Genomic DNA, 18,143 nt, shown 5'->3' with positions numbered 1-18,143 from the left:
AGCAGCTCCTGGCAGCATCAGAGCTGTGGCAGAGGACGTGGGACTGACTTTGCCGGGACTCTGCGGAACCAAGTCAAAGTGGCTACAAGGATTTCCTAAATAGCTCACCCAGCACTTGGCTCTGGGTTTTATTTCTGCAGGTTTGCTTGGAGGAAATGCCTGCGTGGGCGCCTGACCCAGGGAGCAGCAGGATCAATGCTGCACACAGACTCCGTGCTGGCCCTGCATACCAGCTCAGCCCCCAGTAAACTGCTCAAGCATTCCCAGCCCAAACCTCCCCCAGCCCCGCTCCCACCGGGAAATCAAGGAGAGACTAAGATGAACCTGGCAAAGTTCAAAAAAGCACATTATAGCAGGCAATGTGCCAACACAGGTCAGACTGTCACAGATGCCATGGAGAGGCCAGAGCTTTGAGACTTCAGGTACCAGCTGCAGCTACTCAGGGGGAGTTCTGCACAGCCAAACCCACAGGCTCCCCAAAAATGAGCTTTTGGCTATTCTGGGAACACCCTCCATCAGCCTGACCAGGTACCACAGGGAGAGGAGGGTTGGAAAATCTGTGACGTTGCTCCTAACTCTCTGCATGCCCTGTCACCCACAGGGTGACACAGCTGAAAGGTCACCAGCAGACAGGGACAGACGGAGGACAACAGCCTCCACAGGAACAGCTGCCAACCTGCGCTAGAAGCGGTGGTGGGGTGGGGACCACTGTCCCCGCAGCAAAGGGGTGGCAAAGCCACTGCTGCCTCCCCACCTCTGCCTGCAACCTGAGCACACACAGCGTTCTCCGAGCAGGCTGCCAAAATACTGGGGAGCCAGATGTTTAGCAGGAAATCTTTTCATGCTCCCTTAAATCCCTGCAAAGCCTCAGCTGATGAATCAAAAAGGCGCACAACAGCTGGGGCTTCTCCTGGCACCACTCATCAGATTTCCCTTCAATCCCACCCATTTCTTGCCCCCTTTCAAGGCCGGGCAAGGGGATGGCAGGAACTTCTGCGGCTTCTTTTCCACCCTGGAGCTGGGCAGTGAACGTGCATGGCTGCTCCCCAAGCACAGGCAGTGTCCCCCCACCCAGCCACCCCTGCTGCTCCATCTGCTGCTCACTTGTGCTCGATAGGCAAGCCAGGTGCTATTTTTACTGCAATGAAGTTTTTCATACTAAAAGCTCTTTTATATATTATTATTTTTTTAAAGCAGACTTCAACAAAAGAGGAGGTTTCTGTTCATAATTAATTGCCTGTGATGCAGCATATCCCAGTTTTACTAGGAAAGGGGGAGTATGCAGCTCTCCCCAGGCTCCAAGTGAGATGCCATGAAAAGCCCTACAGGTCAGTGGCCGCCATTCTTGCCTCTCCTTCCCCTCTATCAGTATCATGGATCAGCTATGTCTGGGCACAAATTATGGCTTTTACCCCCATCAAAAATATGTCATCCCAATGCCCCAAGTCAAACTAACACAAACCCAGGAGGGCTCCTTCACCTGGACCCAGCTCCCACCACCCAGGCAGGATGATGGGCTTGGGTTTGCCTATAGACAGATCAGGTAGGGATGATCTGCTCCTGCCTTCAGTCCTCAAGAAGCTCCCGTAAGGAAGAGAAGCCGCCAGGTCTTGTAACACACCTGGTGCTGGCTTCTTGGCTCAAATAAGCAGAGTTCCATCCACACCCTGCCTTCCCCTGCTCCCCTCTCCCACAGCTCCCTGCAGGAATGGGGAACAAGCCACTTATTCAGAAAGGGCAAGGAAGAACTAAGGAGATGGATAGCCTGGAACAGTCCATCCATAATAAATAGTCTTGGCTTGCAGTGGTGCCCGTCCCAACTACTTGGAGCAGGTCTAAGAGGGCTCATTTCAGCTGTCAGTAAAACAACAGTTAATGTTCTTTGGACCCAAACAGAAGCCAATTACCAACTCATAAGTAAAATGCCACCATGAAGACTGGCTGTGGGCCAGAGGAGAGAAGAAACCCGCAGCTTCCCTGAAGGAAGTCATCACTATGGAGCAAGGGGAGGAAACCAGGTACCACCACTCAATAGCTGCCAAACCTCTACACAGTGACCTCAGGCACGACCGGGCTGTGAACTGGGCTGGCAGCTGCTACTGATGCTTGCAGTCAAGAGGCCGTGCTGCCCAGCCTGCCTGCCCAGCCAGCACGTGGCCGCCGCAGGCACTGGCCTGGGAAAGCAGCCTTGGTGCTATCGAGCTTAAAGGTCATGCTTCAAAATAAGGGCAGGCTTTGTGTTAATAAAGGGTTAATGGCAGATTATGGGCTGACAGCATGGGCACATATGAAATAAAAGGGGGGCTGAGGTCAAGAGCCTCATGGTGGGTTAACTCCCTCCGTTCCCACAGGATTTTCAAGGCATGCCCCTAAGGAGATAGTGCAGAATAGTTGCTCCACAGCATTTACTCAGGTAGCGGAGCCCTAATGCACGTCAGGGACCTGTTACACATATCGATCATGTCTGGTTATAAGCAACGTATTCACCCCTTGGACTCTATCAGTTGAGAAGCCCTTTATTAAACCACCCACAACTTTATCATTAATGCTTTATAAACTGCTCAGTTATGGCCCCAACGTGGGTCCAAATCCAGAGGGGACCCACATTTCCGAGCCAACATCTCCAGCTCCAGCCCATCTGTGTTTGATGCATACCGATTAAAGAAAAGCAAAAGAAAAAAGAAAAAAAAAAAACAAAAAACCCACAAACCAACAGGAAATGTGGACTGAACTGAATAAAGAGACTTCTTACTGCAAAAGCTCAGTGCATATTTACACAGTATCTTGCCTTAATTCTCAGCTTCTTCATTTATGTCATTTTAAGCCCTCCACAGTAGCAGGGAAGTACTAGCTGGTGTTTAATTGTGTGTTGCTGGGTTCAGTGCAGCTCCCAATGAGCTGCTGCTGGGAGAGAGCCCCGCTGCAGGGCAGGGCAGGGATGGACATGGTCAGGCAGTGACAGGGAGACAACCAACAGCAGAGCCACCAGCCAGCAGGGTGAGCAGCACCAGGGGATGCTACCCCAGCCTGAGCCAGTTACCTTACACATAAGGCAAAGCAACATCAGTCCGCAGGGAGCAACCTTGCTACGGACCTGACCTGGGGCAAACTCTGGCATGCAATGCCCAGACCTCCAATTTGCAGAGGACATGGATACGTTCTCCCCCAAAACCCATCCAGTGGCAGGGACAGCAGACTTCAACATGCCCTAGTGCAGCTGGGGGCTCTTCACACCCCCCTCATGGCTCCCCTCCAAAGCCTGCTCAATACCAGCCACTTTTGTTTCCTCCAGTGGAGGTGAAACGTGCTAGGTGAATTATACATGGTCCTCACCCTCATCCCTCCTTCCCAGCACTGCCTTCCCCGCCTCCACCCCAGCCACCACCAGCATTGCTCAGCCCTGCTGGAGCCTGGCCCCAAGCGCAACGCAGCCTGCAGCACGGCGCAGCAGCGGGTCCCTAACTGCACCCATCTGCGTTATGATAAAAGGCACTTGGTTGCAGCCAATAGCACCTCATTATATCAAAAACACCGCAGGAAATGTCTAGAGCTGAATTGATTATGGCACAGTAATTCTTCAGGCAGTGAAAGCGGGGCAATTCCCAAGGTGGGATTATTTTTTTGCAAGGCTTCACCTAATTTTCTTGATATTTTTTTTCCCCTCTGCTTGCTCACCAGCCCTTCTTCCAAACATCTCCAGCTTTACAACTGCTTTTTGATTTAGTCCCTCAAAACAACGTTCTGCTTAACACACTCCAGCGTATTGCCCAGGAAAGCATCACCACCCACTGCACCTCCAGGCTTTAAACACGTAGCAGCAGGAAAAAGTAGAGAAAGCTTTTGTTTTTTCACTCTGTAGCCAGCAGCCCAATTTGGGGAGACCAGAAAAAGAGCTGGCAGGTACTTACAAACATGTAAAATCAGAAAAGGAGAAACTAAGTAAGCAGCTAATGAACAGATGAAGATGGGCAATGATACAAAACCCGGGCAGAGCAGAGACAAAGGGCAGACAATTCGCAGCTGATGCACAGTGCGGTCCAGCGGCAGTCATGCCGGCTGGCTGCAGCAAAGCATGGAGAAGTTTTCTGAGGCAATGGGCAATGCCAGACAGGGCACACCGTTCCCTGCTCTGTGCAACATTGACGCTGTCTTTAAACCACATGCTGAGCTTTTTGGTACTTCTGACCTCATTTTGAGCTGCTTTTGTTCCTTTCCTGCAGGTCGGGGGGCCAGGGGGAACCTGCAGAGCATCCATCCATGGAATGAGAAGGACCAGCGTGCCACAAGCAAAGTTACTCTGAGCTGCCTGGGAAGTGCTGCACCAACAGCTCCCTTGGCTGCCCCAAGGCAAGCTGGAGGAACAGAGGGCATTTTGTCCTAATAAATCACCCCAAGAACACGTATGACATCCCAGAGCGGAGCAAATCACTTGGGGGCTGCAGTCACGGCGGTGGGGCACTGTACCGAGTCCACTAGAGCTGATGGAAACATCACCCTGGCCTCGCTGCTCAGGAGCAGGAGCTGAAACTAATTAACTTCATTTGTCTTCGGAGAGCGCGGCCGGTTCAGTGGCCGTGACTGCGGCTGCCCCCTGCCCGGCCCTGGCTGCCCACACTGCCGGGTGCAGCAGCCACGGTGCCCGCTGGTCGCTGCCTGCCCTGGGGTGAAAGCTGAACGGGAGCTTTTCCCCTGGGTTTGTCTGCTTTGCACAGAGCTGCCATCCCTCTCCCTTCTACGGCGAGAACAGTCTTCCTCTGCAGCAATGCATGCATCCCCCACCTTCCCTTCAGTAATTAAAAAACACCCATAAAATTAAACCTAGGGCTCCATCTTCTCCAGGAGTCCTTTCCAAGCCTGCAAGGGACAATGTCTTCTCGTGGTGCCTTTAAAGCAGAAGGGCAAAGCTCCCCTGTCGGTGTCCACCTCTGCGCTTGTCACCCCCACCAGGACGGTTTCTCCTCACGCGCAGGCTGCAGAGCCTGTCTCAGGCCCTGGCGCACTCCCCGGGAAGTTTTGCCTCAGCTGGGTTTTGTTAGTTTTGCCCTCTGGATGAAGCTGATCCGACGGTAGTTACAGGAACGAGAAAGGAGGGTCAGGCCTGGCTCATATCGGGTAAGTTTTGGGGAACTGAAGGCCCATCAGAACTGCTTGGCAGGTGCTGCCAGCCCTTCCCACTAAGCATTAACCTGTTCCCAACGTCACTGCCCCAGCCAGAACCAGAAGCCCCCAGTTGCATAGCTGGGCTGAAGGGCAGCTGTACATCCAGACGGGACTGGGGCCATTGTCCCACCCTGCCCTGAAGCATCTCAGGACCTTAAGGACAAAGTTGTTGAGGACAGCCCTGGGAGAGAGGGCAGGCACTCAGAGCATCCTTCCCCAGGCACCCAGGAAATCCTGTCCCCCCCTGCCACTGTCACTGTTCTCATTCCTTGCTGTCCCTCTCCTGTCTCTGGTGACCCACGAGTGCCGTTCCCAGCCCCAGCCCACCAGGCAGGCGGCCACACACTCTCAGCTGGCACTGGGTGAAGGTGATGTGGGTCAGCTTGCTCTGAAATGGGAGAGAGCAGAGCTGCCCCCAGATACTCTGCCCTTGCTGGGGCTCAAGGACCCGCACTACAAACCAGCCCCACAGCACCAGCCTGGCACCGCTGTGCCCATCCCCAGCGACCCGACCCTTCCCAAAAGCCTGCAGCTCCCTCCCCGGCACAGGAGGAGGAAGAGGAGGAGGAGAGCAGAGGTTCCCTGTTCCAAGCCTGGCACAGGTCCCCACCGACCCAGCATCATGCTGTCACACAGCCACCCCTGCATGGGCCAGGGGATGAACTGCCTGGTCCCTCTCCCACCTGCAGACCTTCTAGTCCCCTTCACAGACAGGAGATACACACAAAGGCAAAGGGGATAAAACTCAAACGGTGCGGGGGGGTATGGGGGGGTTGGGGGAGGGTGGATGAAGCGGAAATGTTATTCAGGAAAAACAGTACAGACAGGCTGTACAAACAGAGAGGCCACAGGGCTGCACTTTGAACAGGCAGCTACAAAGCATGCTCTGGGTGTTGTTGAACAGAAAGCAAAGGCAGGGACATAAAACCAAATACCACCATCAAACAGGGACCGCAGAACTCCTTTCACTGAAGAAACCCAAGGTCTGATTTTGCTGCTCTGCATCACCCTTTCTGCTAAGCACGCACATCAGCACAGTGTTTTAGAGCCCCTGCCTCCCTCTCCAAACCCTCTGCACTCGCTGCTTGTCTCAGCGCTGGCAGGATCCTGCTCCATCACAGACAAATGCTGCTCCAGGCGCTTGGATGGACGGACACACAGCCACAGCAGCACATCTGGCGTAAAGGGCAGCTACGGAGACGGATGCCAAACCCTACTCTGTGATGGGAAATCCCAGGTACATTAAAGGCAATCATTCAGGGTGTTGAGACAGCATTTGCGTATTTGGCGGTTGTTGGGGTTTTTTTTAATTGTCTCAATAAATATATAAACAAAATCTGTTCGCTTGTTGGGTTGTTTTTCCCTCCTGGGCTCTGCGGCACCATGGACGAGAGGAACAACAATTGCTCAGCTGCCAAACTTGTAGCTGTTGCTGGTGCTCCCTGTGATGGATTTGCCTACAAGCCAGGTCCAAATTTACATCCAATATCCCTAAGGGGTTCAATCATTCTCTGTGAAGTTTTACAGCCCAGCACCATGGTCTCAAAAATGCAGTGGGTTTGCACAAAGGACTGAAGCACAGAAAGAGAGTGAAACTCAGCATTACTGTAGCAGGAACCGTTAAAAGCCCCTGAGGAGGGAGGGCTGAAATGTCCCTTGGATTCTGGGCATGAAAGATCACCTATGGCTGGTGAAGGACCAGGAAGAGACAGGCTGAGGGCAGTGGGGTCCCTGTACCCTCTCACAGGTGCTGGGTGACCTGCCTTTCAGTTGTGACCTACCCTAGATACTCCCTGGGTAATTTCAGATCAGGTTTCTAGGGTTTTTTCCTCCCTGCCCCTATTTCCCCATCACACCACTCCTGTAATTCCTCTCTCATTTTGCTGCTCACACCCTTCAGTGGCTGCTGCAAGGTTACGTCTCCATTTAGTCACCCCGTAGCCAAGTGAGACATACCTGGCTCATATAACATGTTCTCATAAATCAAAAGTAGGAGGCAGGGAACAGGAAAAATCCCGGGAAGCAGCCAGGACGATGCTAAGTTGACAGATGCAGGGCAGGGGCTGGTGGCTGCCTCTCTGTAAAGCATCTGTCCTTTCCCTCCAGAGGAAGAGGCCAAAGGCTGCCTTTATCCTGGCGTTAAGCTCTGCAAGCTGCTTCTCCACCACTTTATGCGAGATGACAGCGTGTTGGGGTGACAAGCCCAGGCCAGAGTGGCAGGGACGTTATCGGTGGGGATGACGGTGTCTCTGTGATGTGCACAGTAATGAATTACCCTCTTTGCAGAAATGAGTAAGTTGTACCTGGTGATGCAATGATCAATTTGCTCCATCATGTGAAGCCGTCTATTCATCACAGGCACCGACTACCAGCTGCTCGCAGCCACTTTATTGGCACCAGTGGAGCTCTGTAGGCAGCTCCTTGGGTCCCCCGCTGAGGAACAGCCCGAAACAGGGGTTTCCCCTCTGCCCCGACCTCCTGGTTGAGGGTCCCTCCAGCACCAAGCATCCAGAAATCACAGCCCACACTGCTCCAGGAGGGCAGGAGAAAGAAAAGGGGGGAAAAAGACCAAGTTCCTATGGCATCTCCTGCACCAAACAGCACGAAGAGCTGGCAAGGTGCCTTCTGCCTGCTTCTGCTCATACCCCAATGGCATGCTGCACACGGGGACTGGCCTAACCCACCTCCTGAGCCTCAGTGATGCTCACCTGCAGCAGCACCCATTTTCCTGCACTCCTGCAGATAAGGCACAAGGCTGAGGCACAGGGCAGATGAGCTCTTGCTGCTGCAACAGCATGGCCATGGCAAAACTGTTTCCCCATCTCCTGGCCCAGATTCCCTTCGCTTTTCTCATCCACTTCACTTTTCATCCTCCGCTCCTAGGGAGCCTCACACCGCAGGGCTCAGCACTGTCTTGCAAAATCACAATTGCCCAAATCATGGCAAACCCCCTGCAAATCATCACTGCAAACCCCCTGCAAAACACCACTGTTACAAGAGTTTTGACTCTTGTAAGACTGGGGTAGCAGTGGTGTTGCAAGAACATGGCAGGGCTGAGCCAGGGAAAGCCACAGGCAGGGAGCAAAAGCCCAGCTCCCATCCTCAACACAAGACAGGATGCACGCAGGTGCAGAGCTGGGGAGCACCGCTCTGTCACCAAGAGAACTGAAAATAAAATAACAAACAAATAAAAATTAAAAAAAAAATAAAAATCCAGTTGATTGTACTTTGGCGAAGAATGCAGAGAGCAAAGGCTCACTTGGGAGCAAAACGAAGATGAATCGACAGCAAGTTCAAGAGAATTCATTTTGCTGCTGAACACTTGTCTCTCCATCAGGACATCTCAAAGGCTTGTCAAGCAAAGGCAAGGCTTTTATTTGTTTCTATGGTTGCCATAACGATAGAGCTATATGTCATGTCAGGCACAGCTGAGGCTTGCACCTCTGATTTATAGCCGCTCACCAGAAATTATCAACTTCTCTGCAGAGTGGGTGGAACGGTGAACCAGGACCACCAGGCATTTGCCAGTGCCATGCTCTGCCCCCCAGGTTGTCTCTCCTTTAGTCTCCCACAGCCAGCTGTGCCTCGAGGGATGCTTTTATTATCCCCCACAGGGATGCTCGGTGCCAATGGTGGTGGGACCCAGGGACTGCAGGTGCGGGTCCTCCCCATGAGCTGCCAGTGGGGCAGAGCAGCGTACGCTGACACAATTATAGCGATTCCCGGTCCCATGGGACAAGCAGTACCTCCTGAAGGGCCAGAGACAGCAAGGTGTCCAGGGAAGGCTAGTAGAAGGATTAAACACCTAATAGTAATTTGTTTAAAAAATATGGACTAGTGTGTTTACCACCAGGTTATGGGAGAAGTACAGGTAAGAGGGAAGGATGGGGGCAATGGGGAGAGGGAAACAAAGACGGCTCTTGAAACCAGGTGAGGCAAGGTGGGACCAGGAGGTATTTCTTGTCCTGGCAGGGGAAGCGCAGCTGGGGCAGTCCGCCCAGCCTGCCACCTGGCCTCCAGCCAAAGCCAGAGGCTCCCCAACATGGGGAGAGCCCCACCGCACTGCTGGTCAACCTCATATGAACAAAGACATCACTGTTAGCGTGGCTACCACAATCCCAGACGTGTGACCAATGTGATCATCGTGTGGATGATGAGATGCTGGGGTTGAGGAAGGGATGCTCAGTATGGTTACTGATAAATTATACATATAAGTTTCATTAAGTCTAAGCACCCTCGTGGTTAATTTATGATGCACAGTCCTAAAACCTCCACCGCCAAGTTCTGCACGCAAAGTCCTGTCCCCGCTCAAGCCCTAGCACACATGGGAGCATCCCCAGCGGGACATTTGTATGCAGACCTTTGGCTTCTGTCTGTAGGAAGATTCTGTGATGACTTGCCTGCAGCAGCTGGAGAAGGCTTGTGCCCTTTGTTCCCACCCACCAAAAGCACCACGTACAGCTTGTTGCACTGCTCAGTGGTGAAGCACACAGAGAACGGCATCCCTCTGGAGCAGCAGCGTAGGGGGTCAGCATTTCTCCAGAGAGCTGCTGAAAGGCAGAGTCCCACCTCCCCCCTCCACAGGCTCAAGCATCTGCTTAAAAACGCAAGGCCATGTTTGAACCTTTAACCCTCTGAGTTGCAAAGACTTCATCACTTGTTTTCTCCAAACCAGGCTTTCTGCAATTTCCCTCCATTAAACTCTTCAAGACAAGCGACCCCGGAGCCAAAAGGTGCCAGACTAATGAAAGGTCTGGAGGAATGCAGCACACTCGTTATTAAAGACACAGAAGAAATACAGGACTGAGCTACCACCACAGCGTTCCAGGACAGCAAACAGGGCACTCCAGGTGCTGAGATGTGGCTGTGTTGCGGCTGATGTAACACAGCCCAGGATCTGCCCCCTGGCACAGGACGTGACTGGCTTCGAGCTCAGGTGCTGCAGGACCCGCTGCGGAGGCTGCCAGCACGGAGGAACAGCAGTGCTCCTGCGGTCCCACAGCCCAGGGGGCAGGTCCCCCAGTGCAGAGGGATGGCTGCGTTTGAACATCTACACAATGGATAACCCAACACGTGTTCACCTCTGATGGTAGGTCTAACGTTACGGGTCATCATCTGGACATCTGAACCATCAAAACTGCTGCATTACTGCTCCTTTGAGAAGCTACTAACACTTTGCTTTGTCCTTCTGGATTGAGACAAGACATCGCAAGATAAACAGTTCTAAAAGTACTTTTCTCACGTGAAAGCACTCAAGAATCTCAGAGGAGGTACTTGAAGACAAGGCAACGCAATGCCCGTGAGCACCAAACACAGCAATGTCCCTGCTCACCAACTGCAGTGGACCTGAACAGCCCCAGCATCAGCCCCTCCGCACCATCATGCTCCGTTCGGGCAGTATTACCTTGGATTCCACCCACCCCAGGGTGCTTGGGACTCCGAGCTTGCAGCCTGATCCCTGTTTGAGAAGTGTTTAAGTTCTAATGCAGAAATAATAGATCGCTTTTCGGTTTTCACTGTATCTGTGAAACCTTCCATAATTCAACATCAAATATTTATTATTACGTTTATTGAAGTTTTAATAATTTAGTGTCTCCTGTACGTAAGATACAAGCACCGTGAACTCGCCTCCCTTATTCTACCTGGGTCACTCCAATATTTATACCTGGAATTCTCAGTTTGGGATCCAATTACGAGGGAAACGGGCAACAGCCCCCGTGCCAGCAAATCCCCTCCTCCTGCCTGGCATTCATCCACCCTGACCGAGACTCTTCCACAAGGATCAGTACCCAGAGGCAATTACTGCACTGGAGCAGAAAGCGAGCTTCCTAGGCTCTACTTTCACTAAGGTACTTTTAACAAAGATGTGAGAAGGCAAGAAATAAAAAATGTTCTCCCGGCATTTTGGCTTGGAAAATGTTAACATAAAAGCAGACGACCCTTCACCTTCTCAAACAAAAAGCAGTAGTCTTCTGCAGACAAGAAAAACAACGTTCCTAAGAGAGCCAAATTGTGATAGATATGTACCATCAGTCTCTTTGCAGGAAAGGGAACAAACACTAATTAGCAACAAAAACACACTTGGAAGTGAGGACCTCTTGGACGCCAGTCCTGGCTTTGCCATAGGTTTTGTACGCACTTGCTCCAACCATAGCCCTGCCAAGGTGATGGGACAGAAGAATGGAAATCCACCACCTTATTGCTCTGGGAAAAGAAAAGATGGAGGGGCTGTGGGACATGAGGATGCTGCTAGTGCCTAGGAAGGTGAGCCACAACACAGACAACAATTTGCAGGTCAGGAAATTATGTCTTGAGTCAACAGCAGAAGGCAGTGAGATGGAAGGGAGGGAGGGAGGGATCACAGAGTCTCCCTGGCACCCAGCAGTCACATGCTTAATCTTAATTTAATGGGGGAGAGAGGAATACACAATAGATACCTTCAGGAATTAAATCCTTGTAGTTTACAGCCAAGCCCTTGTAAATCAGACAAAGGAGGACAATCACCACCACCACCTGCCTCCGAGGCAGAGGCTGCTGCTCCCTTTCCAGTGGGGGCACAGAAGGCGACCGTTTTGCCTGGCTTCTTTTCCAAAGGATCCCCCTTTGCCTACCCTCAGCCCAGTCTCCCAGCAAACAGCCTCTCCTTCCACCAGGACAACTCTCCTGCAACGCCTTCTTAGGTCCCACTTCTGAACTAGACTAGCGCAAGTCCAACGACATGCGGTTAAAAGGCAAGCTAGCCAAAACAGGGGAGCCAGAGAAATATCTGGACATTTACTGACCTTGAGGAAGGGAAAAAAGAACCTCAAATTGTATAATAATTGGACAAGCAACGTGGTCTTTCACCAGGCTCTGAGCTTGGCCCTTCATGAGCACCAGAGCCAAGTATCAAGGGCTGGACAGATGTGATACACGTAGGAGTTTCTGAATAATGACAGCACCTCCGTACTGGTAAATGCATCAATCTAAGCCATGCAGTCTAACGTTAGGTTTAAGCCACTTTAAAATTGCTTTTCCACAGGCTCAGACCAATTTACCTGACTGGATTGGCAGACTTCAGAGCTATATACACAGGCCTGGCCTAGACCGATCAGGATCAAAAAGGCCTGGAAAGCTATCACGTCAGATTTCTTATTGGAAGAAAATTAACCAAACATCATCATAGAAATTACTGCATTCTCAATAACAATTTAAAAGCAGTGTAGTCACTCAAGCATGAGGAAAACGAGAAATCTGCTTCCTACCTGACATCTGCTGGATCTTCCGTCACCAGAACATCTGTCTTGCAGCTGGCGAGAGGATTGATGGAAAGCTCCACGGGGGGCACCACGAAGCTCTTACTGACAGGCAGCCACAAGCCTTGACCCAAACTATAGGTTGATCTGGAACAAGGACAAATATATCATATAGGAACAGAGTATCCCCAGTGAATGGTGGTCCTCTGTTTCACCAGACCACTTGGAAGTCAGAGCAGCAGTGGATAAGTTAGCTGTTTAGTCGTGCTGAAAACCAGATGAGAGAGGAGTAAGTAGAGGTGTGACAGGGAGGAACATGGGGATGGTCAAGCTTTTCTTTTTAGTCCACGGGAATTTTCTGTGCACACTGTCCTCATTTTGCTGAGCTGTGTCCAGCCAAGGGGACAAAAGGGAAACCCCTCCCTGTCTGCAGAATATGGACAAATCTTTCACGTCTGTCAAAGGCAAACGACAGTCGTGTCCCCCAGCCAGCACAACAAGACAGAGCCAGGACTGACCAAGAGGTAGCATCTGCTGGGATGTCCTCACCGGCTCTTCCCTCCCGAATGTCCAAGTTGAAGACTCCTTTGGCTCACCTGAGTATCTTCTCCGGTGCCTGCTCTCCTGTGACCAAGTCATATCCCCGCTCAAGCGTTGTGTATGGCCACGGCCTGGAGGCAGAGAGGGAAAGAGCAGCTGTGGCACATCGCTCGGCAGGGAAAGCGGCACAGCCCGGTCCCGGGTCTTTGGTGCCATGATGACCAGTGGGGAGGAGAGCTGGGCTCCTCACCAGCGTGGGAGCCAGGACAGAGCAAACATATCATTGTATCACCACTCACCCTTCGCTGTGTCCCCAGTCGCTGCGCACGCACAAGTGGCGATGGACGGGGTCCGGGGCATAGCCTTCATGGCAGCTGCACTCTCCTGAAAGAGAAGAGGGGAAGATGAGACCTCTCTGCCCCAGAGTCATGTCAGCACCTGTGGCATCACCCTCCTCCCCTGCTGCCCATCTCTGCTTGTTCACAGCCATTCCTGGTCCCTGCCAAGGACCTGGAGCACTTTGGACTCTTCTGAAACCTCCAGGAGATGTGGAGGAAGAGATGAGATGATGTGGAAAGCTGCAAGAAACCTGCAAGTCTTCTGGAGGGGGTTACATGACATAGCACCCACAGTAGCCAGGGATGGAATTTCATGCTGCAAAAGGTCTGTCCTTAACCTGTGTTCCTGTGCAGCCCTGCAGCTCTCCAGGCTCAGCAAACCTCTACTCAATGGCCTCCAAGAATGCCTCACATTCCCCAAAGAGACTGCCCACATGGATCCAACCCCTGCCCTGGTCCTGCAGAGTCCTGCCTACACCCCTGGCAGAGGGGCTGCTCTGGGGCCAGTGGTTCCCTCAGCAGGGACCATGACCTCACTTGAGAAGAGCAGCATCTACTCCCATGCACTTCCCGAGTGGGGGGACACCCCAAACCCACCTTGGCCACATCCCCTTCCCACCTGTGCTCCTGCCACCTTGCATGGCGATGGGATAGCAGAGCCTCCTGCAGCCCAGACTCCCACAGGAGGATGCAGAAACCCCCTCTCTCCACCCTCCACAGGCAGCACCCTGTCGTGTCCCTGTCCCGCAGCACAGGGACTCCGAGCCCTGCTCCCCTCCCTGCTCCCCAGGTGCTGCTTCACCCTGTTACAGCTCTTTGACAGCAGGATAAAATATTTCTTGCACCAGAAACCCAACCGTGCTTGGCCCAAATTGATTCCATGTTTGGTAGAAATACATAACCCAGAGCAAGAAACGGCAAAATCAAAAGATTAATTGGATTTGCACGTGGTGTTACAAGCTGCTGCCAGTGGTTTTCCCCCTCCTCCCCCCACCGTGCCTGCCGGTGCAGCAGGCTGAGCTCTAAACACCAGCAGAGGTGGGGACCTGGGGAGGGTGCCTGGGGGGGAGGGACCCCCAGCACGGCAGTAATGCAGACTGGCAGGTACCTGCGTGCTCATTGGGAAACTAAGCAAGTTCTTAAAATGCCTCGCAGGGATTACAGTAAAGAGCTTTATTGTCAGGAGGGAGCGAGACGAGGGTTCAGCTGCTGAGATTTTTGAGGAAGAGCTGCCTGGAAAGGGGGAGGCGGCAAAAAAAGAAAAGAAGGGGAGAAAAGAGACAGCTAATGATGTGCTAAAATGCAACAGTACCTTCATGAAATATTCACTGCCTTAAACACGTCTAATATTAAAGATTAAATGTCCTGGGATTTGTCCTAGCGACTTCGAAGCACTGATTTATGATCTGTCAAAAGCTGCTAACCTCATGATTCATAACGGGAGCGGCAGGAACATTGCTTCTCCAACGGGAAAGAGTTGGGACAGAGATGGCAGTGCTAGCCCCTGCTCCGGCTCAGCCGTGCCTGCAGGCTGGGGCAGTCTCCTCTCAAGAAAACGTGGGTCCTAATGGCTCCATCAGTGATTTTAAAAAAAGAAAAGTTATTTTTTCCTTGGGTGCTTAGCACGCAAGTTTCCCCAGACATGCCGCAGATCATTAATTCCTGGCACTTATTACATAACAAATATATGCTCTGCAAATGAGAGACATCTCAAAGTGCTTGCAAAGCAGAGCTGGAAGTCTTGGGGAACCTGCTCCTGCTCAGCTCCTGCCACAGAAATTACAGCAAGTAGGGAAAAGCCACCTACAGAGGTCGGCATCAAACGGCCCAAACACCTCCCTCCTTATCAGCGGCTGGAGGTGCCGGGGCAGCGAACCCTTTTCCCACAGCGCAGGAGATTTTATTTTGTCCGCCAGTTTGTTTACTGCTGCCTTAGTTTGGCGTCGGAAGGAGAAACTCTATCAACCTGCAGAAATATTGATTTTATCGACTCCAATCCTGGAGTTTCAACAGCTACAGCCGGTGCTCGAGGCTTTATTGGGAGGTTTATTGGGAGGTTTATTTTAGTAAGCGAGAGGGCAAACGGTGGCACTAGCTGCGGAGGAGATCCAGGGTGGCAGAGAGGTGGGACACCGCATAAAGCCACTCAGGGCACGGAGACCATGGGTACCTGCCCCTCACCAGGAGCACTCAGGACCAGCTTTCCACAGATTTTCCAGGGAGGTCTGCAGCCTTTTGGCAGAGTTTTAGCAATCGGATAGGAAGGTTCCCAGCATGGGATCAGCTGAGCGTTGCAGCCTGCTGGAGGAGCAGGGACTCCATCTTTCTGGGACAGATGCTTTAGGATCTATTTCTGTATCTAGAACCACAAACAGGCAATTAGTGGGGTTTCCAAAAAGCCTCAGCAGAACCCGCTTTTGCTCCCTCTTCATCAGCATCCACCCTCCTTCTTTGGCCCTCTGAGCTACTCGGATATTTTGTCTGTTCCCATCCTCCCTGGGTGTGATGCTGAGCCAAGGGAGGCTGTGAGCAAGCCAGGCTAATCCCCACAGACTGAGAAACACCCGATAAAGACCCCAGAGTGGCAGGACCAGCAGCTCCCGTACCCCTAACTCCTCTTTAGGGTAAGTGCCTTTTCTAAAAAGCAGATTTCAACAGGTTACTAAAATAAACCAAACCACCAAAAGCCAAAACAACAGTGCCTTTGTTCAGAGCTACTAAATCCCATCTATTCCTGAGACAGGCACAGTTACCTGCCCAGCATTGCTTGGGCTAAGTTAGGATTCAACCTGAGCTTAAAGCCAGAGTCAACCAAAATAACCAGGTTTGACAAATAACCACGCCTGAAGCTGGATGCAGTTTCCCTAAGTCCTGCACATGCCTCCGCACAGCATTCAGCTGCTGCTGGAGGACAAATGAATCAGGATCTACAAACTGCCGTGACAAGCATCCTATTTCCACAGCCACCAACCTGCACCCTGCCTGCCCGTGGTAAAAACACAGGCATGTGTGGTCCTGCCTCTTCCTTTGGATTCATATATAACCCACAAACTGGGTCGGATAATCCATGGCAAATTTTGAGCTGCTACAGCAAAAGGAAGGATTGCTGCTCGCTCAGTTTCAACGAGAGCAGGTCCTGGTGCTCAGCCCTGGAGGTCCCATGTTATACTTACAGTGTGTTATTAAACAAAATACTGGGAGGGGAGGAAACACCTCTGCCAACACAGAGAGAAGATGCATAAACCAGCAAATGCAATGCTGTAGCTCTAGCAATAAGCTCAGAAAATATATTATTCATGTGATACACGCAGCTACATGGAAGGACAAGGGGAGAGCTGAGGCTGTGGGAATGCAGCAGCACCCACAGCACTGCTCTCCATCCTCCCTTGCTCCCCTCTCCCCACTTACACAAAAGCTCATCACAGACTGTGCTGCCATGACTAATGACAGGTGACACAGTCTCCGTGGCAGTTTCTGTTTGGGGAGAGCAAACCCTTGTCTGTAGCAGCAGGACATATCCCCAAACAAAACAGGCATGTCTCACCTGCAGCCTCCCTCCTGCTGTGCCTTCATCCCCACGGAGGCTGGTGGAAGAGACCCCTGGCAGCTCAGCCCGACGTGCCATGCAGAGCCATGCGCAGCAAGGCAACGGGCTGCTGTGCTGCCAGAAGCGGGGAGCCCAGCCCGCGGCACCTGGAGACACAGCCACGCACCTCCAGCCCGCTTTGTCCCCACGACACTGCAGGCATTGCTCTTGCCCTCAGCTGGGCAGGTGAGAGGGATCTGGAGCCTCACCTGGAGGAACGGGGCAAACTAAGGACACATCGACCTAGTTTCCACATGCAGATATGAGCTTCCTCCGTCTGTGTCCGAGCAAAGAGCATCTCGCATTGTCCGTGCTTCACGCCAGCTTTAGTGCTGGAGCTGCAGAAGGGAGGGCTGGAGCAGTCCGCAGCCATCGTTACCACTGTTAGCATCCACGGCTTCTGGCTCGGGGTGGGCCCATGCTGAAGCTCGCTCGTGCCTGAAGGAAACGAATCTAACAGGAGCCACATCAGAGCTCATTGCTTCCAGTGGCACAGGCATGGTGCAGAGCCAACTACGTGGAGGAAAAGAGCCCTCCAGCTCCTGCCGCAGCTTGACCAGCACAGCTAGAGGCTTTAGCTCTCTTTTTTTTTTTTCTATCTAAGCTGAAAGTTGAAGAACTAGTCTTCCATTTCATCCACCACACTGCACCGCTGCTTCTTCTGAAAGGGGAACAGGGTCTCGTGCTGCACCCGCACCCTCCCTGGCCCTCCCCACTCTGCCCGGGGAGCAGCAGAGCAGAGCTGTGGGATGAACTGCCAGCGTGCCAGGGTAATCCTGTTAGCCTCATTAGGGCGAGAGGAGATCCACGGCGATAATGCTGCAAGATCCCCCTAATCCACCCACCCAGCACACAGCATGACGTGGAGGCTTCCGGAGTCCCTATGCTCCCAGGGAAGCTGCTGCTCTTATTGACATTTTTATTTAAGGAGTCGGGAGGGCTTTGGCACTCATGGAGCAAGCCTGTGGCTTGTCAGCCTTCTCCTGGCACTGCCAGTGTGTGTGATTCCCTCTCCACAGCAGCACTTCTATCCCTGGTGTTCGCCCTTGTCCCTGAGGGATGCCCTGCTGTGCCAGGGCTATGCCCCAGCTGCAAAGACACCACTGTGGGGACAAGTCCAGACCCCCATTGAGGTGGCAGCCTGTCCCCAGAGGCTGCAGGGCTATAAGCACGTGCCTTTCAACCTCTGTGAACACTGCATGTACACACGGCCAGCCGCTTCGGGGCTGCCTCTCCCACCTGAAGTGATGCACAGCCTGGTCTCAGCTTTTTGGGTCCCCTCCT

At 52.4% G+C, this 18,143-nt stretch overlaps 1 protein-coding gene across 1 annotated transcript in view; it reads right to left on the bottom strand.

The window, feature by feature from the left end:
* The window catches only part of ASTN2 (astrotactin 2), a 354,822-nt gene that overhangs the window by 185,337 nt on the left and 151,342 nt on the right, over nucleotides 1-18,143 (bottom strand). The window contains exons 8-10 of the mRNA XM_040606571.1: nucleotides 13,235-13,319; nucleotides 12,992-13,066; nucleotides 12,405-12,542 (exon numbers count right to left, since the gene is read on the bottom strand). Of these exons, the coding sequence (XP_040462505.1) occupies nucleotides 12,405-12,542; nucleotides 12,992-13,066; nucleotides 13,235-13,319 (298 nt within the window). The remainder of the gene's footprint in view (nucleotides 1-12,404; nucleotides 12,543-12,991; nucleotides 13,067-13,234; nucleotides 13,320-18,143) is intronic.

This window comes from Falco naumanni, chromosome 9 (assembly GCF_017639655.2).
Source record: "Falco naumanni isolate bFalNau1 chromosome 9, bFalNau1.pat, whole genome shotgun sequence".
NCBI lineage: Eukaryota > Metazoa > Chordata > Aves > Falconiformes > Falconidae > Falco > Falco naumanni.
Note: the sequence above shows the minus strand (reverse complement) of the source record. Positions and strands in the feature narration are given on the sequence as shown.